General features: G+C 41.7%; 1 protein-coding gene across 1 annotated transcript; it reads left to right on the top strand.

Moving 5' to 3' along the window:
• The first annotated feature begins 9,835 nt into the window (after positions 1–9,835).
• Positions 9,836–22,655, top strand: LOC118776107 (filaggrin-like). The gene is made up of 6 exons (XM_036526190.1): positions 9,836–11,339; positions 11,808–12,368; positions 14,418–15,542; positions 15,909–20,894; positions 21,261–22,396; positions 22,572–22,655. Exons 1-6 carry the CDS (start codon positions 9,836–9,838, stop codon positions 22,653–22,655), a joined length of 9,396 nt encoding a protein of 3,131 aa, XP_036382083.1.
• Positions 22,656–23,060: the final 405 nt, after the last annotated feature.

A 23,060-nucleotide genomic window follows, 5' to 3' on the forward strand; every position in this document is an offset into this window, starting at 1 on the left:
TGACCATATTTAATAAAGCAGATTATTTTTCGTTTTTAATGTTTTTATTTCCTGAAGTTCGTTACAGGTTTATTGTAACGTGCACAACCTAAACAGATCTACAATCTACAGGAATTTTGCAGTGATGCACTGTTCAGACATAGGATCAATGGGAAATTGCAACTTTTTTTACTAAACAAATGGTGGATCTGTAGGCCTATATATGCTTAAAATAATGTATTAAGTGTGACCAAACTCCTAATAGAATATGTGCTAAATGAATAAATGTAAATGTAAATGTAGAATATCTGCGCTGTCAAGTTGTATTTGGCTTCCGCTTCTCAGAGTAAGTATTTGAAGAAAAAAACATTGAATGAATACAAAAATAAGGATTTACAATCAGACACAAAATCTGCAGCAGAGTTTGGGTGAACTCCATCTCATTTGAGTGATTTCAGGAAATTAACTGAAATTAAATTCATCAGTTGAAAAAACCTTCATAGATAATTATCTGTGATGATCAATTCATTAATTTAATTTCAGTTCATTTCCTAAATTGACTCAGTCAAAATGGAATTAACACCAAATCTGATAGGTAGTGTGAAACAATAGCAAGACTGGTAAAACCATTTTAAGCGCACCCCTAAGATTAACATTTTATCAGATAAAACAATCTCTGCCTTAAATTTTATTTCCCAGTTGCATACAGAATCTTTCTTAGTTATCATAATTTTAATTGTCCTGATTTTATTTTTGCCCCATACTCCATTTCACTTTTATTCTTTCAGCTCTTTTTTGTGAGACAAATCAATATGAAATTATTTCCTGATGTCATAATTAATCTTTTTTATGAGTACTTTCTTGGTGCTCTTTGACTTGAGCCCCATCTGAAGAAAATTGCCCACTTTTGACTTCCTTCAGTTCTGCTTGATATCTGATTAATTTCATTGCCTTCAGGCAGGGTGAAGAGCCACCCATACTCCAGCTTTGCTTTATGATTACTGATTTTCCATTTTCAGAATAATTATCAACAGTATCAGTACAGAACGACATGGCCTCTGGGCATGGGCGTCAGTTTGTTTTGAAAAGTGCTGGGGACAATGACGAGTTCAACGTGTTCACACCTTTTTACAAGTGGTGGGGGCGAAATGGGCCCAGCACCCCCAGTGTAAATGATGCCTTTGCCTCTGGGGTAGTTGGGTTTTGCAGTCCATGCTGTTCTTACTGTCCTTTTGAAGTTCTTGATATTTGTAATCGTCACCCATCTCAGGTGTCGGGGTTTGTCAATAATAAGCTCAGTTGTTTTGAAGCACCTGTAGGAATGCCTGCGCTTCACATTGACATTTACAATTATGATTAAAGCCTCCCTGACAAACACATCCATCTGGGGAATCTATCTGGGGTAAGCCTTTAACAGCAAAGTGCCCATGTTGCGGAAGACAAAGCAGAGGCCCTTGACGTTTGCTCTTCTTTTACAAGAGAAATGATTTCATTCATGTTCTTTGCTAGAAAGAGACACTGGGCTGTATAAGCAGGTGGAATGTTGGTCGATCAACAACAGGCATGGGTGTTGGCATGTGTGACTATACATCTTGCTGCTATAGAACAAAAAATATACATATGTCTTTCTCTTTTGCTTTTCGTGCATATTGTGTGAGTTATTCTATGTTAACTAAGGTTTTGTCTTGTAATATAGTGAATTATCCAGTTTCTTTAATGGAGTAATTTTGCTCACATCAGTGTATTTTTTTTTCTGACTCCTGTAAAAGTTGAATTTTGAAATAATATATGGTAAATAAGTAACTGGCAGCTTCTATCTTGTGGCAGCTAGTAATGTGCAGTTTTCTGGGCAGTCTTTGTGCCTCAGAGACTGTATTCACCATATGGCCAGTACCCATACCATTCTGAAATTATCCTTCCTGTTGGCTGAAGCAAAACAAGGTTGGGCTTTGTTAGTACTTGGATGTTGAACCTTCTAGGAAAACCCAGGTTGCTGAAGTGGGCAGCGATGTCCCAGTCCAGTGAAGGGCGACACTGTGAAGTAGGAGACACTGTGTTTCTGATGAGATGATAAACCGAGGCTATGATTCGGTCAGTAATGCTGCTCTCACAAAGAGCAGAATCCTGGTGTCGTGACTAAATTCAGGCTTTTCCAGTCTGGCCAACTAATACTCTCACAGGTTTTAATAGGCTAAACAAGTCCCTCCCTCACCTGATGTGTGGTAATCATTCCAAATGACTGCCATTCATCTCCCAGGAGGGTGTTACACATTAGTGAGTGCTAATGAGCACCCCCCCCCCCCCCCCCCCACACACACACACACACACACTGCTTTGAGAACCTTGAAGGTTTCCATATAAATGTATCCCATGTATTCCATATTGTTATATGTGGCAGAAGGTTGGACAGGTTACATGCCCCCCTCTTCTCTTTGTACATAACCTCTCATTATCTTATAGCTAGCAGCAGCAGGCCGTGCCGCAGGCTGTTTTGACTGATGACGGTGACACGACTGAAAGCTGTCAATCTAAATGGTATCTGCCTCCCATGTTACACTCACTCTGCTGTGTGTCTTGCTAGCTATTGTTTGCCTGGCCAGAAGTTTGGCTGAAATCTGGGTAGCAAATTGAGTTTTTTAGTGGTAACATCAGAGAAGTTTAGCGGTCTAAGAGACTTTTTAGCCATTTAGTTGATGGCAGTCTCAGTTTTTCTGAGGCATTGTTCTCTATGAAATCGGTGGAAAAAATGTGTGTTGCCCTGTTATTTGGAGCCCAGCCTTGCTTAGCAGACATGCATGTCTGACTACACATCTAGTGACTTTTCTTACAAATGATCAGATAATGAAGTTGAGTTTTCATAACGTAGGTGCAAATCTATATAAAGCTGAATACACTTTGTTCATGAAATGCTAGTTAAACGACATCCATGCAAATGTGAGCTGTGGCAGATAAAACCAGTCTATTCAGTTACCAGCATTCCGTGCCTTGTCTGTAATTGCATGATAAGCTAAGCCTGAAATTGGATGGATAGTTCAGAATTTTACACTGCAGTAACTGATCATGCAGTGCATGTTGCCTCAGCAATATAAATACAGTTCCATAGAATGCATTTTTTCTGAATTTAGGGGATATTTTATATATTTTTTATATATTATTGTATTATTTTGCATGGTTTTGAGTGAATTAAATATACGTTTGTGCTTCAAAAAGACCTTCTCTCCTGAAATGATACTTGTATCAACACCATACACATGTTGAGCTACTGTATTGGTATGACACGAGGATTATAGCTGCTGTGTTATGTGTTATTGAAGTATAACTGTTCTCAGCATGTGTTACAGCTGTAGAACTGTTGTGCTGATGTGTTACAAGAACAGAGCCAGTGCGTTGTCTGAGGTGGTTGGTGCTAATGATAAGATGCTGGAGACAGGTGGCAGCTCAAGGGTGTTCTGCTCTTGCCATGGATTTCAATATTCAAAGTTTCAAGGTAAACATTAATCAGAGATAAGGATTCCCTGTATGCCTGCAGCAGGCCTCAATTTGCCAACTTGCAATGAGACTGTGGTGGCTAACTGTGTGTTTGGCCACTGTATTCCCCTTGCTTTTCAGTGAGTCCAGTGGACAGTGGGTAAAGGTCTTCTCAGATGGGGTTCGTTGCAGAGCAGTCTTCCTTAATGGTTGGGAACCTTCTGGCTTGGAGCAAACCTCAACAAAGACAGATCACATATGCCACTGCTTTGGGAGTAATTGCCTTTTTTTGGCTGTGCTTCATGGACAGAGGGATATACCAATGTACTGGGCGTACAGAATTCAAGAGGAGTGGTCTTCTAATATTTCCATTGAAGACTTTTTAGAAAGGATTAGCAGCTGGTACATCAATCCAGGGGTAAGGGGGTTTTACTTTCTCTGTTTTACTCATCAGCAGTTCTCCTTTCAGCATAGTAATGCAGTCATACTTACAGTAGTCACCATCTTATGAACTAAAATTCTTGAGAAAAAGAAAAATGCATGAACATACTTTGTCAAATGTATCAATTTCTATCAGGCATATCCACTTATGTTAATGTTTACAAACACATAAAACAGAATCATAGCACACACTAAAATTACTGAATAGGAATACCTATATTTAACTGTATAGTCGTGCGGCCATAACATTTAGATATGATTGTCCCTTGACCAAACAACAGTTGATGTACTTCATCAGTAGTAATATGTGGACATGCCTGGAATGTATAAAATACAAAATATAATTACTGTTTAGCACATTTTACAGTTGTAACACATTAATATAAATCATCAAAAAGGTAGATTTTAGGTGCATTATCATAGCACAAGCTAGCTCATGTTACCTGTGAAGGACTATATGTAAACTATCCCCATAGTAGTAGTTATGCATTGTTACAGTGCAGTTTTTAATGCAATCTTATTTTTGGAATAGCAAGTAGTATACAAGGCATGTCCCTTGTTATACTTAATAATTAAATATATATAACAATAAAAGTAAAATATTGACTTGCTTTACTTGCTCTGTCCATTATTCCTCAGCAGTACTATGACAAGAAGTACTTTACAAAAATTAGTTCCACTCCATTGGTCCCATTGGCCATTTAGCATTCCAGTTATGCCAGTATTCGTTGATATAAATGGAAATTTGTAAATGGAATTTTTATGGCGTTTTAATATCATTGTGCATTGACAAACATAATGTATCTGATTTACCCCACATCACCGAGAACAACGTTAACATAGATGGAAGTGTTTACCATCTACTTACCTTTCAAGAGGTAAGTAGTTCTTGTTGTAAGCCAATGACTGAACTCTACTGTGTAACATTAATATGAAATAAACAAAGACCTCTCAAAAGTCAGCTTATTAACGAGCTTGTTCACTGGCTCTATTTAATCCAGTAGCACCATATAGATAATGTTAGGAAAGTAAGTATATCTTAAAAAAACAACAAAAGTGATGCTTTCATTGGCCGTTTCATGTAATCAGTTCAACATGTTAATTTTGGTCTCTCTTCTTGCCTTATGTAGCGAAGTATGGTTCGGCCAGTTATGGATCTGTTTAATGAAGCAAGAGCATGCAAACACATGGAACACTATGAATATTGGCATGGCTAGGGGTTTTATGCCTGAAGAAAGGAAAGAAAAAAAAAAAACTTGTTCAATCATGTCTTTGTTTTCTTCTTGGGGAATTTGTTGGGGAATCTGGCTTCATGATAAGATCAATATTCTGTTTCATTTGGTAATTCTTTCACACCAATAATTCACCTCTTCAAAAGCAAATTCAGGAATTTAATGGAGGTTTTGCACTTTTTGACATATGGGATAATAAAGTTAAGTATAAAGGCAATTTCAGTCTGAGTTCTGTTCACATACCAACACAGATATACCAAGAAGATTTTTTTTCATGGAGAATGGTATTAAAACTAGTTTGCTGGGATTTATAAAGTATTGGAAGCAGAGATCCTTAAATTGTTCAAGACTATTGTTATAACATCCTCAGCAGTACTATGACATCTTGATCTTATTACACATTGTATATTTTTCCTAAACAAATGTAAATAAATATGTGCACATTTTTAGTCTTATTTAATTGCATTAATTTAAGCATAGCCACATAATATATGCCCTGTTTAGCAATTTTGATTAGTTTAATTAGGATTTTCATCTCATTTCTGTAGGTGCTCAGCACAACTACAAGGAATGAAATAAACATCAACTTCAGTCAAGCATGGCAAAGGGGAAGAGCAGAAACTCGGGCAGCAACCCACATCGTAGGTGGTATCATTCCTTCTCATCAAAGAAAGTTGAATATCAATAACAAAACAAACCAGAATAATGTGCTCAGTGTCTTGTGGTGTGCTTTTCACCATACTGGTGACAGCAAAAGCTTTCAAGGAGCAGTAATGCAAAAAGACAACAAAACAAGGGAGTGGATACAGGTCACTGTTGAAGAACTTGAAAAGATTCTCACTAAGACAGTTGGGACTACCATACCAGTAAAAATTTTTGGCCATCCAGGCATGGAGAGACGACCACCTATCCATGAGCATGTGAGAACTGCTGCCCAGAGAGAGGGTGTTGATTTACATGACATACAGAAGCAGGTGATAAAACAAAAGGACACCATAAATATTCCATTAGCTTTCCCCAAATCCAGAAAACATATATCCTACTTTATGAATGAAGAGAAAGAAGATATGGCAGATGAAGTTAAACATGCAGGCACTAAACTGAAACTAGATGAGCAAAATAACCATAATAGTAAAACAATTCAAGAGACAGAAATATATTTCAAAGAACAGTCTCCTTTGAAGACAGCTTTATGGGGCCTCGAGGGCAAATTTCGAATAAAAAATACTGACATAAAAAGATTGAAAAGGACAGTGGAAGTGATGTTAACAAGCAAGATGGCAGCTGGGCAGAAAGGAAAAACAAATCAAGCATGGTTTGGGATGGAAAAAGACACAATTTCAAAAAAGCTAACAGTAGCAAAAACAACTGAAATGGAAGAAAATAAAGTAGAGGATGCAGAAAACAATATACAAATTACAGATAAAGAAACAGGATGGGGAGATACAGAAGATGAAGGAATTGATGATATATATCCTGTACAAAGAAATGAACGTTCAGTAACTGACAAAGAAATGTCTCAATATGAGACTCAGGATCAACCAACAACAGAACATGAATTAGATGGAAAGGAAGGGTTGCTAGCAGAAGAAAAAGAACAACATAATATACACCCAGAAGAAGGAGTTTTATATAGAGATGATAAGGAGGAAATATCACAACATGGCAATCAAGATGAACAAGGAACAGAATGTCCAACGGAAGAGAATGAAGGTGAAAGGGAAGATGAGGATACTGCAAATCCTCAACCTGGTAATACAAGCCCTGGGGAAGTACACATAGATTCAGAAAGTGAGGATGAAATCTCACTCCATGAGAATGACAATGAACATGCAACAGAGTGTCCAACAGGAGAGAATGAAGTTGAAGGGTATGATGTGGAGAAAGAAGACAAAGCACCTGTTAATGAACATGAAGAAGAAAGAAACACAAAAGGAGAAAGTGAGAATGAAATATCACAACATGACAATCAAGATGAACAAGGAACAGAATGCCCATCAGAAGCGAATGAAAGGGAAGATGTAGACACAGAGAGTCCTGTATCTAACAATACAAATCCAGAAGAGATACAGACAGATTCAGGAAGTGAAGATGAATCATTACAACATGAGAATGAGAATGAACCACCAGGAGGAAATCCTACGGAAGAAGTAAATGTACACGCAGGAGGTGAGGACGAAATCTCACAACATGAGAATGACAATGAACTTGCAACTGAGTGTCCAATAGGTGAGGATGAAGTTGGAATGGATAATTCAGAAATGGAAAACCAAGCACCTGATAGTATACCTTCAGAAGATGTAAATATAAATGGAGGAAGTGAAAATGGAGTTCCACAACATGAGAGTGAGAATGAAGGAGAAAATCCTATGGAAGACGTAAATGTATACCCAGGAGGTGAGGAAGAAACCTCACAACATGAGGATCAGGGTGGACCAGCAACAGAAAGTCCATTGCGAGAAAAGGAAAATGAAAATAATGGAAACAAAGAACTGACTGCAGAAGTAAATAGTCCTGATGATACACATTCAGACGGAGTAAAGATAGAATCAGGAGATGTAAAAGGATTGTCCCAACATGACAGTCAGGAAGAAGAAGGAACAGAATGTCCAACAGAAAAGAATGAAGGTGTGAGGGAAGCTTTGGACTCTGAAAAGCCTGCATCTGATAATACAAGCCCAGAAGAAAAACCCGTAGATTCAGAAAGTGAAGGTGACATCTCGGTCTATGAGAATGAGAATGAATTTTCAACTGAGTGTCCAACAGGTGCAGATGGAGTTGGAATGGATGATTCAGACACAGAAAACCAAGCACCTGATAATATACCCTCAGAAGATGTAAATATAGATGGAGGAAGTGAAAATGGAGTTCCACAACATGAGAATGAGAATGAACCACCAGGAGAAAATCCCACAGAAAAAGTAAATGTACACCCAGGAAGTGAGGAGGAAACCGCACAACATGAGAATCGAGGTGGAGCAGCAACAGAAAGTCCATTGCAAGAAAAGGAAAATGAAAATAATGGAAACAAAGAATTGAAAGCAGAAGTAAATAGTCCTAATGATACACATTCAGATAGACTAAACACAGAATCAGGAGATGTAACAGAACCCTCAGAAAATGACAGTCAGGATGAACTAAGAAAAGAACATTCACCAAAGGAGAATAAGGGGGGAAAGGAAAATGCTGAAACAAAGTATCCAACACCTGATAATGGAAGCCCAGAGAAAGTACATGGAGATTCAGAAAGTGCCGAAGATAGCTCACTCCATGAAAATAAGAATGAACTTGCAACTGAGTGTCCAACCGGAGAGGACGAAGTGGAAAGTGATGATTTAGAAAGAGGAAACCAAGGACCTGGTAATATACTTTCAGGAGATAGAAATATAGATGGAGAAAGTGATAATGAAATTCCACAACAATCAGGAGAAAATCCTTCAGAGGAAGAGGAAAGAGTAACTGAAGAAGTGAAAGAAGAAGAAAATGAATTTGGTGATACCAACCAGGGAGATGTAAATGTTCATCCTGGAGGAGAGGATGAATCCTCACCACATGGGAATCAGGATGAATCACCAGGAGACAGTGCTTCACAGGAACAGAAAGAAGAAACTGAAGGGGTGAAAGGGGAAGAAAATGAATCTGGTAATATCAACCAGGAGAATGCAGTACCTGATAATGGAAGCCCAAAGGAAGTACTCTTAGATTCAGTAAGTGGTGGTGACATCTCACTCCATGAGCATCAGAATGAACTTGCAACTGAGTGTCCAACAGGTGAGGATGAGGTTGAAAGGGATCATTCAGAAATTAAAAACCAAGCACCTGATAATATACCACCAGACAATAGAAATATAGACAGAGAAAGTGATAATGAAATTCCACAACATGTGAATGAGGATGAACCACTGGAAGAAAATGCTAAAAAAGACTTAAATGAACACCCATTAGATGAGGAGGACATCTCACAATATGAGGATCAGGATCAACCACCAGAAGACCATCCTAATGTGGAACAGGAAGGAGAAACTGAAGGGGTGAAAGGGGAAAAAAGTGAATCTGGTGATACCAACCAGGAAGATGTGAACGTGCATCCTGGAGATGAAGATGAATCGTCGCACCATGGGACTCAGGATGAGTCACCAGGAGACCATCCTTCAGAGGAACAGGAAAGAGAAACTGATGATACACAGTCAGGAAAACAAAACATAGAATCTGGAGATGTAAAAGAACTCTCACAAAATGACAATCAGGATAAACGACGGGCAGAAAATCCACCAGAGGAGAATAAAGGGGGAGCGGAAGATGCTGAAACAAAGTATCCAACACCTGATAATGCTAACCCAGAGAAAGTACATGGAGATTCAGATTCAGACAGCTCGCTCCATGAAAATGAGAATGAACTTGCAACTGAGTGTCCAACAGGAGAAGACGAAGTTGAAAATGATGATGTAGAAAGAGGAAACCAAGGACCTGGTAATATACTTTCAGAAGACAGAAATATAGATGGAGGAAGTGATAATGAAATTCCACAAAAAGCAGGAGAAAATCCTTCAGAAGAAAAGGAAAGAGAAACTGAAGCGAAAGAAGAAGAAAATGAATTTGGTAATACCAACCAGAAAGATGTAAATGTTCATCCTGCAGGTGAGGAGGAATCCTCACAACATGAAAATAAAAATGAAGCACCAGAAGACCATCCCTCTGGGAAACAAGAAGGAGAAATGGAAGTGGTTAAAGGGGACGAAATTGAATCTGGTAATACCAACCAGGAAGATGTAAATGTGCATCCTGGTGGTGAGGATGAATCCTCACAACAAGGAACTCATGATGAATCAGCAGGAGACCTTCCCTATGGGGAACAGGAAGGAGAACCTGAAGGGGTGAAACAAGAAGATAATGAATCAGGTAATATCAACCAGGAAGATGTAAATGTGCATGATGGTGGTGAAGATGAATCTTCACAACAAGGGACTCATGATGAATCACCAGGAGACCATCTCTCAGGGGAACAAGAGGGAGAAACCGAAGGAGTAAAAGGGGAAGAAAATGAATCAGACAATACTAACTCGGAAGACGTACATGTGCATCCCGGTGGTGAAGATGAATCTTCAGAACATGGGAATCAGGATGAATCACCAGGAGACAGTGCTTCACAGGAACAGGAAGGAGAACCTGAAGGGGTGAAACAAGAAGATAATGAATCTGGTAATACCAACCAGGAAGATGTAAATGTGCATCCTGGTGGTAGGGATGAATCCTCACAACAAGGGACTCATGATGAATCAGCAGGAGACCATCCCTCTGGGGAACAGGAGGGAGAAACTGAAGGGGTAGAAGGGGAAGAAAATGAATCAGGCAGTACTAACCCGGAAGACGTAAATGTGCATCCTGGGGATGAGGATGAATCCTCACAACATGGGTCCCAGGATGAATCACCAGCAGACCTTCCCTCTGGGGAACAAGAAGGAGAAACTGAAGCGGTGAAACAAGAAGATAATGAATCTGGTAATATCAACCAGGAAGATGTAAATGTGCATCCTGGTGGTGAAGATGAATCTTCAGAACATGAAAATCAGGATGAATCACTAGGAGACCATCCCTCTGGGGAACAAGAGGGAGAAACCGAAGGAGTGAAAGGGGAAGAAAACGAACCAGGTAATACCGACCAGGAAAATGTAAATGTGCATCCTGATGGTGAGAATGAATCCTCAGAACAAGGGACTCATGATGAATCGCCAGGAGACCATCCCTCAGGGGAACAGGAAGGAGAAACTGAAGGAGTGAAAGAGGCAGATAATGAATCTAGTAATACCAACCAGGAAGATGTGAATGTGCATCCTGGAGATGAAGATGAATCGTCACAACATGGGACTCAGGATGAGTCACCAGAAGACCATCCTTCAGAGGAACAGGAAGGAGAAACTGATGATACACAGTCAGAAAAACAAAAGTTTGAATCTGGAGATGTAAAAGAACTGTCACAAAATGACAATGGGGATGAACTACAGGCAGAAAATCCACCAGAGAAGAATGAACGGGGAACGGAAGATGCTGAAACAAAGTATCCAACACCTGATAATGAAAGCCCAGAGAAAGTACATGGATATTCAGAAAGTGCCGAAGACAGCTCACTCCATGAAAATGAGAATGAACTTGCAACTGAGTGTCCAACCGGAGAGAACGAAGTGGAAAGTGATGATTTAGAAAGGGGGAACCAAGGACCTGGTAATATACTTTCAGGAGATAGAAATATAGATGGAGGAAGTGATAATGAAATTCCACAACAATCAGGAGAAATTCCTTCGGAGGAAGAGGAAAGAGAAACTGAAGAAGTGAAAGAAGAAAATGAATTGGGTAATACCAACCAGAAAGATGTAAATATGCATCCTGGTGGTGAGAATGAATCCTCACAAAATGAAAATCAGGATGAGTCACCAGGAGACCATCCTTCAAAGGAACAGGAAAGAGAAACTGAAGAAATAAAAGAAGAAGAAAATGAATTTGGTGATACCAACCAGAAAGATGTAAATGTTCATCCTGGGGGAGAGGATGAATCCTCACCACGTGGGAATCAGAATGAATCACCAGAAGAGAGTGCTTCACAGGAACAGGAAGAAGAGCCTGAAGGAGTGAAAGGGGAAGAAAATGAATCTGGTAATACCAACCAGGAAGATGTAAATGTTCATCCTGCAGGTGAGGAGGAAGCCTCACAACATGAAAATAAAAATGAAGCACCAGAAGACCATCCCTCAGAGGAACAAGAAGGAGAAACGGAAGTGGTTAAAGGGGATGAAATTGGATCTGGTAATACCAACCAGGAAGATGTAAATGTGCATCCTGGTCATGAAGATGAATTTTCACAACATGAAAATCAGGATGAATCAGCAGGAGACCATCCTTCAGAGGAACAGGAAAGAGAAGCTGAAGAAGTGAAAGAAAAAGAAAATGGATTAGGTAATACCAACCAGGAAGATGTAAATGTGCATCCTGGTGGTGAGGATGAATCCTCACAACAAGGGACTCAGGATGAATCACCAAGAGACCTTCACTCTGGTGAACAGGAGGGAGAAACTGAAGCGGTGAAACAAGAAGATAATGAATCTGGTAATATCAACCAGGAAGATGTAAATGTGCATCCTGGTGGTGAAGATGAATCTTCAGAACATGACAATCAGGATGAATCACTAGGAGACCATCCCTCTGGGGAACAAGAGGGAGAAACCAAAGGAGTGAAAGGGGAAGAAAATGAACCAGGTAATACCGACCAGGAAAATGTAAATGTGCATCCTGGTGGTGAGAATGAATCCTCAGAACAAGGGACTCATGATGAATCACCAGGAGACCATCCCTCTGGGGAACAGGAAGGAGAAGCAGAAGGAGTAAAAGGGAAAGAAAATGAATCAGGTAATACCAACCAGGAAGATGTGAACGTGCATCCTGGAGATGAAGATGAATCGTCGCAACATGGGACTCAGGATGAGTCACCAGGAGACCATCCTTCAGAGGAACAGGAAGGAGAAACTGATGATACACAGTCAGAAAAACAAAAGTTTGAATCTGGAGATGTAAAAGAACTGTCACAAAATGACAATGGGGATGAACTACAGGCAGAAAATCCACCAGAGAAGAATGAAGGGGGAACGGAAGATACTGAAACAAAGTATCCAACACCTGATAATGAAAGCCCAGAGAAAGTACATGGAGATTCAGAAAGTGCCGAAGATAGCTCACTCCATGAAAATGAGAATGAACTTGCAACTGAGTGTCCAACCGGAGAGAACGAAGTGGAAAGTGATGATTTAGAAAGGGGGAACCAAGGACCTGGTAATATACTTTCAGGAGATAGAAATATAGATGGAGGAAGTGATAATGAAATTCCACAACAATCAGGAGAAAATCCTTCGGAGGAAGAGGAAAGAGAAACTGAAGAAGTGAAAGAAGAAGAAAATGAATTGGGTAAAACCAACCAGAAAGATGTAAATATGCATCCTGGTGGTGAGAATGAATCCTCACAAAATGAAAATCAGGATGAGTCACCAGGAGACCATCCTTCAGAGGAACAGGAAAGAGAAACTGAAGAAGTGAAAGAAGAAGAAAATGAATTTGGTGATACCAACCAGAAAGATGTAAATGTTCATCCTGGGGGAGAGGATGAATCCTCACAACAAGGGACTCATGATGAATCAGCAGGAGACCATCCCTCTGGGGAACAGGGAGGAGAAACTGAAGTGGTGAAACAAGAAGATAATGAATCTGGTAATATCAACCAGGAAGATGTAAATGTGCATCCTGGTGGTGAAGATGAATCTTCAGAACATGACAATCAGGATGAATCACTAGGAGACCATCCCTCTGGGGAACAAGAGGGAGAAACCAAAGGAGTGAAAGGGGAAGAAAATGAACCAGGTAATACCGACCAGGAAAATGTAAATGTGCATCCTGGTGGTGAGAATGAATCCTCAGAACAAGGGACTCATGATGAATCACCAGGAGACCATCCCTCTGGGGAACAGGAAGGAGAAGCAGAAGGAGTAAAAGGGAAAGAAAATGAATCAGGTAATACCAACCAGGAAGATGTGAACGTGCATCCTGGAGATGAAGATGAATCGTCGCAACATGGGACTCAGGATGAGTCACCAGGAGACCATCCTTCAGAGGAACAGGAAGGAGAAACTGATGATACACAGTCAGAAAAACAAAAGTTTGAATCTGGAGATGTAAAAGAACTGTCACAAAATGACAATGGGGATGAACTACAGGCAGAAAATCCACCAGAGAAGAATGAAGGGGGAACGGAAGATGCTGAAACAAAGTATCCAACACCTGATAATGAAAGCCCAGAGAAAGTACATGGAGATTCAGAAAGTGCCGAAGATAGCTCACTCCGTGAAAATGAGAATGAACTTGCAACTGAGTGTCCAACCGGAGAGAACGAAGTGGAAAGTGATGATTTAGAAAGGGGGAACCAAGGACCTGGTAATATACTTTCAGGAGATAGAAATATAGATGGAGGAAGTGATAATGAAATTCCACAACAATCAGGAGAAAATCCTTCAGAGGAAGAGGAAAGAGAAACTGAAGGGGTGAAAGAAGAAGAAAATGAATTGGGTAATACCAACCAGGAAGATGTGAATGTGCATCCTGGTGGTGAGAATGAATCCTCACAAAATGAAAATCAGGATGAGACACCAGGAGACCATCCTTCAGAGGAACAGGAAAGAGAAACTGAAGAAGTGAAAGAAGAAGAAAATGAATTTGGTGATACCAACCAGAAAGATGTAAATGTTCATCCTGGTGGTGAAGATGAATCCTCACAACAAGGGACTCATGATGAATCACCAGTAGACCATCCCTCAGGGGAACAGGAGGGAGAAACTGAAGGGGTAGAAGGGGAAGAAAATGAATCAGGCAGTACTAACCCGGAAGACGTAAATGTGCATCCTGGGGATGAGGATGAATCCTCACAACATGGGTCCCAGGATGAATCACCAGCAGACCTTCCCTCTGGGGAACAAGAGGGAGAAACTGAAGCGGTGAAACAAGAAGATAATGAATCTGGTAATATCAACCAGGAAGATGTAAATGTGCATCCTGGTGGTGAAGATGAATCTTCAGAACATGAAAATCAGGATGAATCACTAGGAGACCATCCCTCTGGGGAACAAGAAGGAGAAACCGAAGGAGTGAAAGGGGAAGAAAACGAACCAGGTAATACCAACCAGGAAAATGTAAATGTGCATCCTGATGGTGAGAATGAATCCTCAGAACAAGAGACTCATGATGAATCGCCAGGAGACCATCCCTCAGGGGAACAGGAAGGAGAAACTGAAGGAGTGAAACAAGAAGATAATGAATCTGGTAATATCAACCAGGAAGATGTAAATGTGCATCCTGGTGGTGAAGATGAATCTTCAGAACATGACAATCAGGATGAATCACTAGGAGACCATTCCTCTGGGGAACAAGAGGGAGAAACCGAAGGAGTGAAAGGGGAAGAAAACGAACCAGGTAATACCGACCAGGAAAATGTAAATGTGCATCCTGGTGGTGAGAATGAATCCTCAGAACAAGTGACTCATGATGAATCGCCAGGAGACCATCCTTCAGAGGAACAGGAAGGAGAAACTGATGATACACAGTCAGAAAAACAAAAGTTTGAATCTGGAGATGTAAAAGAACCGTCACAAAATGACAATGGGGATGAACTACAGGCAGAAAATCCACCAGAGAAGAATGAAGGGGGAACGGAAGATGCTGAAACAAAGTATCCAACACCTGATAATGAAAGCCCAGAGAAAGTACATGGAGATTCAGAAAGTGCCGAAGATAGCTCACTCCATGAAAATGAGAATGAACTTGCAACTGAGTGTCCAACCGGAGAGAACGAAGTGGAAAGTGATGATTTAGAAAGGGGGAACCAAGGACCTGGTAATATACTTTCAGGAGATAGAAATATAGATGGAGGAAGTGATAATGAAATTCCACAACAATCAGGAGAAAATCCTTCAGAGGAAGAGGAAAGAGAAACTGAAGAAGTGAAAGAAGAAGAAAATGAATTGGGTAAAACCAACCAGAAAGATGTAAATATGCATCCTGGTGGTGAGAATGAATCCTCACAAAATGAAAATCAGGATGAGTCACCAGGAGACCATCCTTCAGAGGAACAGGAAAGAGAAACTGAAGAAGTGAAAGAAGAAGAAAATGAATTTGGTGATACCAACCAGAAAGATGTAAATGTTCATCCTGGGGGAGAGGATGAATCCTCACAACAAGGGACTCATGATGAATCAGCAGGAGACCATCCCTCTGGGGAACAGGGAGGAGAAACTGAAGGAGTGAAAGAAAAAGATATTGAATCAGGTAATTCCAACCAGGAAGATGTAAATGTGCATCCTGGTGGTGAAGATGAATCTTCAGAACATGAAAATCAGGATGAATCACCAGGAGACCATCCCTCAGGGAAACAGGAAGGAGAGCCTGAAGGGGTGAAAGGGGAAGAAAGTGAATCTGGTGATACCAACCAGGAAGATGTAAATGTGCATCCTGGTGGTGAAGGTGAATCTTCAGAACATGAAAATCAGGATGAATCACCAGGAGACCATCCCTCAGGGAAACAGGAAGGAGAGCCTGAAGGGGTGAAAGGGGAAGAAAGTGAATCTGGTGATACCAACCAGGAAGATGTAAATGTGCATCCTGGTGGTGAAGGTGAATCTTCAGAAGATGAAAATCAGGATGAATCACAAGGAGACGATCCCTCTGGGGAACAGGAAGGAGAAACTGAAGGGGTGACAGGGGAAGAAAGTGAATCTGGTGATACCAACCAGAAAGGTGTAAATGTGCATCCTGGGAGAGAGGATGAATACTCACCACATGGGAATCAGAATGAATCACCAGGAGACAGTGCTTCACAGGAACAGGGAGGAGAAACTGAAGGAGTGAAAGAGAAAGATATTGAATCAGGTAATACCAACCAGGAAGATGTAAATGTGCATCCTGGTGGTGAGGGTGAATCTTCAGAACATGAAAATCAGGATGAATCACCAGGAGGCCATCCCTCAGGGGAACAAGAGGGAGAAATCAAAGGAGTGAAAGGGGAAGAAAGTGAATCTGGTGATACCAACCAGGAAGATGTAAATGTGCATCCTGGTGGTGAGAATGAATCCTCACAACAAGGGACTCATGATGAATCACCAGTAGACCATCCCTCAGGGGAACAGGAGGGAGAAACTGAAGGGGTAGAAGGGGAAGAAAATGAATCAGGCAGTACTAACCCGGAAGACGTAAATGTGCATCCTGGGGATGAGGATGAATCCTCACAACATGGGTCCCAGGATGAATCACCAGCAGACCTTCCCTCTGGGGAACAAGAGGGAGAAACTGAAGCGGTGAAACAAGAAGATAATGAATCTGGTAATATCAACCAGGAAGATGTAAATGTGCATCCTGGTGGTGAAGATGAATCTTCAGAACATGAAAATCAGGATGAATCACTAGGAGACCATCCCTCTGGGGAACAAGAGGGAGAAACCGAAGGAGTGAAAGGGGAAGAAAACGAACCAGGTAATACCGACCAGGAAAATGTAAATGTGCATCCTGATGGTGAGAATGAATCCTCAGAACAAGAGACTCATGATGAATCGCCAGGAGACCATCCCTCAGGGGAACAGGAAGGAGAAACTGAAGGAGTGAAACAAGAAGATAATGAATCTGGTAATATCAACCAGGAAGATGTAAATGTGCATCCTGGTGGTGAAGATGAATCTTCAGAACATGAAAATCAGGATGAATCACTAGGAGACCATTCCTCTGGGGAACAAGAGGGAGAAACCGAAGGAGTGAAAGGGGAAGAAAACGAACCAGGTAATACCGACCAGGAAAATGTAAATGTGCATCCTGGTGGTGAGAATGAATCCTCAGAACAAGGGACTCATGATGAATCACCAATAGACCATCCCTCAGGGGAACAGGAGGGAGAAACTGAAGGGGTAGAAGGGGAAGAAAATGAATCAGGCAGTACTAACCCGGAAGACGTAAATGTGCATCCTGGGGATGAGGATGAATCCTCACAACATGGGTCCCAGGATGAATCACCAGCAGACCTTCCCTCTGGGGAACAAGAGGGAGAAACTGAAGCGGTGAAACAAGAAGATAATGAATCTGGTAATATCAACCAGGAAGATGTAAATGTGCATCCTGGTGGTGAAGATGAATCTTCAGAACATGAAAATCAGGATGAATCACTAGGAGACCATCCCTCTGGGGAACAAGAAGGAGAAACCGAAGGAGTGAAAGGGGAAGAAAACGAACCAGGTAATACCAACCAGGAAAATGTAAATGTGCATCCTGATGGTGAGAATGAATCCTCAGAACAAGAGACTCATGATGAATCGCCAGGAGACCATCCCTCAGGGGAACAGGAAGGAGAAACTGAAGGAGTGAAACAAGAAGATAATGAATCTGGTAATATCAACCAGGAAGATGTAAATGTGCATCCTGGTGGTGAAGATGAATCTTCAGAACATGAAAATCAGGATGAATCACTAGGAGACCATTCCTCTGGGGAACAAGAGGGAGAAACCGAAGGAGTGAAAGGGGAAGAAAACGAACCAGGTAATACCGACCAGGAAAATGTAAATGTGCATCCTGATGGTGAGAATGAATCCTCAGAACAAGAGACTCATGATGAATCGCCAGGAGACCATCCCTCAGGGGAACAGGAAGGAGAAACTGAAGGGGTGAAAGAGGCAGATAATGAATCTGGTAATACCAACCAGGAAGATGTGAATGTGCATCCTGGAGATGAAGATGAATCGTCGCAACATGGGACTCAGGATGAGTCACCAGGAGACCATCCTTCAGAGGAACAGGAAGGAGAAACTGAAGGAGTGAAAGGGGAAGAAAGTGAATCTGGTGATACCAACCAGGAAGATGTAAATGTGCATCCTGGTGGTGAAGATGAATCCTCACAACAAGGGACTCATGATGAATCACCAATAGACCATCCCTCAGGGGAACAGGAGGGAGAAACTGAAGGGGTAGAAGGGGAAGAAAATGAATCAGGCAGTACTAACCCGGAAGACGTAAATGTGCATCCTGGGGATGAGGATGAATCCTCACAACATGGGTCCCAGGATGAATCACCAGCAGACCTTCCCTCTGGGGAACAAGAGGGAGAAACTGAAGCGGTGAAACAAGAAGATAATGAATCTGGTAATATCAACCAGGAAGATGTAAATGTGCATCCTGGTGGTGAAGATGAATCTTCAGAACATGAAAATCAGGATGAATCACTAGGAGACCATCCCTCTGGGGAACAAGAAGGAGAAACCGAAGGAGTGAAAGGGGAAGAAAACGAACCAGGTAATACCAACCAGGAAAATGTAAATGTGCATCCTGATGGTGAGAATGAATCCTCAGAACAAGAGACTCATGATGAATCGCCAGGAGACCATCCCTCAGGGGAACAGGAAGGAGAAACTGAAGGAGTGAAACAAGAAGATAATGAATCTGGTAATATCAACCAGGAAGATGTAAATGTGCATCCTGGTGGTGAAGATGAATCTTCAGAACATGAAAATCAGGATGAATCACTAGGAGACCATTCCTCTGGGGAACAAGAGGGAGAAACCGAAGGAGTGAAAGGGGAAGAAAACGAACCAGGTAATACCGACCAGGAAAATGTAAATGTGCATCCTGGTGGTGAGAATGAATCCTCAGAACAAGGGACTCATGATGAATCGCCAGGAGACCATCCCTCAGGGGAACAGGAAGGAGAAACTGAAGGGGTGAAAGAGGCAGATAATGAATCTGGTAATACCAACCAGGAAGATGTGAATGTGCATCCTGGAGATGAAGATGAATCGTCGCAACATGGGACTCAGGATGAGTCACCAGGAGACCATCCTTCAGAGGAACAGGAAGGAGAAACTGAAGGAGTGAAAGGGGAAGAAAGTGAATCTGGTGATACCAACCAGGAAGATGTAAATGTGCATCCTGGTGGTGAAGATGAATCCTCACAACAAGGGACTCATGATGAATCACCAATAGACCATCCCTCAGGGGAACAGGAGGGAGAAACTGAAGGGGTAGAAGGGGAAGAAAATGAATCAGGCAGTACTAACCCGGAAGACGTAAATGTGCATCCTGGGGATGAGGATGAATCCTCACAACATGGGTCCCAGGATGAATCACCAGCAGACCTTCCCTCTGGGGAACAAGAGGGAGAAACTGAAGCGGTGAAACAAGAAGATAATGAATCTGGTAATATCAACCAGGAAGATGTAAATGTGCATCCTGGTGGTGAAGATGAATCTTCAGAACATGAAAATCAGGATGAATCACTAGGAGACCATCCCTCTGGGGAACAAGAAGGAGAAACCGAAGGAGTGAAAGGGGAAGAAAACGAACCAGGTAATACCAACCAGGAAAATGTAAATGTGCATCCTGATGGTGAGAATGAATCCTCAGAACAAGAGACTCATGATGAATCGCCAGGAGACCATCCCTCAGGGGAACAGGAAGGAGAAACTGAAGGAGTGAAACAAGAAGATAATGAATCTGGTAATATCAACCAGGAAGATGTAAATGTGCATCCTGGTGGTGAAGATGAATCTTCAGAACATGAAAATCAGGATGAATCACTAGGAGACCATTCCTCTGGGGAACAAGAGGGAGAAACCGAAGGAGTGAAAGGGGAAGAAAACGAACCAGGTAATACCGACCAGGAAAATGTAAATGTGCATCCTGGTGGTGAGAATGAATCCTCAGAACAAGGGACTCATGATGAATCGCCAGGAGACCATCCCTCAGGGGAACAGGAAGGAGAAACTGAAGGGGTGAAAGAGGCAGATAATGAATCTGGTAATACCAACCAGGAAGATGTGAATGTGCATCCTGGAGATGAAGATGAATCGTCGCAACATGGGACTCAGGATGAGTCACCAGGAGACCATCCTTCAGAGGAACAGGAAGGAGAAACTGATGATACACAGTCAGAAAAACAAAAGTTTGAATCTGGAGATGTAAAAGAACCGTCACAAAATGACAATGGGGATGAACTACAGGCAGAAAATCCACCAGAGAAGAATGAAGGGGGAACGGAAGATGCTGAAACAAAGTATCCAACACCTGATAATGAAAGCCCAGAGAAAGTACATGGAGATTCAGAAAGTGCCGAAGATAGCTCACTCCATGAAAATGAGAATGAACTTGCAACTGAGTGTCCAACCGGAGAGGACGAAGTGGAAAGTGATGATTTAGAAAGGGGGAACCAAGGACCTGGTAATATACTTTCAGGACATAGAAATATAGATGGAGGAAGTGATAATGAAATTCCACAACAATCAGGAGAAAATCCTTCAGAGGAAGAGGAAAGAGAAACTGAAGAAGTGAAAAAAGAAGAAAATGAATTAGGTAAAACCAACCAGAAAGATGTAAATATGCATCCTGGTGGTGAGAATGAATCCTCACAAAATGAAAATCAGGATGAGTCACCCGGAGACCATCCTTCAGAGGAACAGGAAAGAGAAACTGAAGAAGTGAAAGAAGAAGAAAATGAATTTGGTGATACCAACCAGAAAGATGTAAATGTTCATCCTGGGGGAGAGGATGAATCCTCACAACAAGGGTCTCATGATGAATCAGCAGGAGACCATCCCTCTGGGGAACAGGGAGGAGAAACTGAAGGAGTGAAAGAGACAGATATTGAATCAGGTAATTCCAACCAGGAAGATGTAAATGTGCATCCTGGTGGTGAAGATGAATCTTCAGAACATGAAAATCAGGATGAATCACCAGGAGACCATCCCTCAGGGAAACAGGAAGGAGAGCCTGAAGGGGTGAAAGGGGAAGAAAGTGAATCAGGTAATTCCAACCAGGAAGATGTAAATGTGCATGATGCTGGCGAAGATGGATCTTCAGAACATGAAAATCAGGATGAATCACTAGGAGACCATCCCTCTGGGGAACAGGAGGCAGAAACTGAAGGGGTGACAGGGGAAGAAAGTGAATCTGGTGATACCAACCAGAAAGATGTAAATGTGCATCCTGGCGAAGAGGATGAATACTCACCACATGGGAATCAGAATGAATCACCAGGAGACAGTGCTTCACAGGAACAGGGAGGAGAAACTGAAGGAGTGAAAGAGAAAGATATTGAATCAGGTAATACCAACCAGGAAGATGTAAATGTGCATCCTGGTGGTGAAGGTGAATCTTCAGAACATGAAAATCAGGATGAATCACCAGGAGACCATTCCTCAGGGGAACAAGAAGGAGTAAGTGAAGGAGTGAAAGGGGAAGAAAATGAATCAGGTAATACCAACCAGGAAGATGTAAATGTGCATGATGCTGGCGAAGATGGATCTTCAGAACATGAAAATCAGGATGAATCACCAGGAGACCATCCCTCAGGGGAACAGGGAGGAGAAACTGAAGGAGTGAAAGAGGAAGATAATGAATCTGGTAATACTAACCAGGAAGATGTAAATGTGCATCCTGGTGGTGAAGATGAATCTTCAGAACATGAAAATCAGGATGAATCACCAGGAGACCATCCCTCAGGGGAACAAGAGGGAGAAACTGAAGGAGTGAAAGGGGAAGAAAATGAATCAGGTAATACCAACCAGGAAGTTGTAAATGTGCATCCTGGTGGCGAAGATGAAACCTCACAACATGGGACTCATGATGAATCACCAGGAGACCATTCCTCAGGGAAACAGGAAGAAGAGCCTGAAGGAGTGAAAGGGGAAGAAAATGAATCAGGTAATACCAACCAGGAAGATGTAAATGTGCATGATGCTGGCGAAGATGGATCTTCAGAACATGAAAATCAGGTTGAATCACCGAGAGACCATTCCTCAGGGGAACAGGGAGGAGAAACTGAAGGAGCGAAAGAGACAGATATTGAATCAGGTAATACCAACCAGGAAGATGTAAATGTGCATCCTGGTGGTGAAGGTGAATCCTCACAACAAGGGACTCATGATGAATCACCAGGAGACCATCCCTCTGGGGAACAGGAAGGAGAACCAGAAGGAGTAAAAGGGGAAGAAAATGAATCAGGTCATACCGACCAGGAAGACATAAATGTGCATCTTGGGGGAGAGGAGGAGTCCTCACAACATGGGAGTCAGGATGAATCACCAGCAGATCATCCTTCAGAAGTACAGGATGTAGAAACTGATGATACACAGTTAAGAAAAAACATAGATTCTGCACATGTTAAATTACTTTCAGAAAATGACAATCCGGATGACCTACGGGCAGAAAACCCACCAGAGGAGAATAAAGGGGGAACGGAAGATGCTGAAACAAAGTATCCAACACCTGATAATGCAAACCCAGAGAAAGTACATGGAGATTCAGAAAGTGCCGGAGACATCTCGCTCCATGAGAATCAGTTTGAACTTGCAACTGAGTGTCCAACAGAAGAGAATGAAGTTGTAA

The sequence above is a fragment of the Megalops cyprinoides genome, chromosome 4, assembly GCF_013368585.1.
Source record: "Megalops cyprinoides isolate fMegCyp1 chromosome 4, fMegCyp1.pri, whole genome shotgun sequence".
Taxonomy (NCBI): domain Eukaryota; kingdom Metazoa; phylum Chordata; class Actinopteri; order Elopiformes; family Megalopidae; genus Megalops; species Megalops cyprinoides.

Coding starts and splice junctions, on each gene's coding strand:
- LOC118776107 (XM_036526190.1), top strand. CDS start 9,836: ATGGAAGTGGTTAAAGGGGACGAAATTGAATCTGGTAATACCAACCAG. Junction 11,340..11,807: donor AAGGGGGAACCAAGGACCTG/GTAATATACTTT, acceptor TTCATCCTGCAG/GTGAGGAGGAAGCCTCACAA. Junction 15,543..15,908: donor AAGGGGGAACCAAGGACCTG/GTAATATACTTT, acceptor ATGAATCAGCAG/GAGACCATCCCTCTGGGGAA.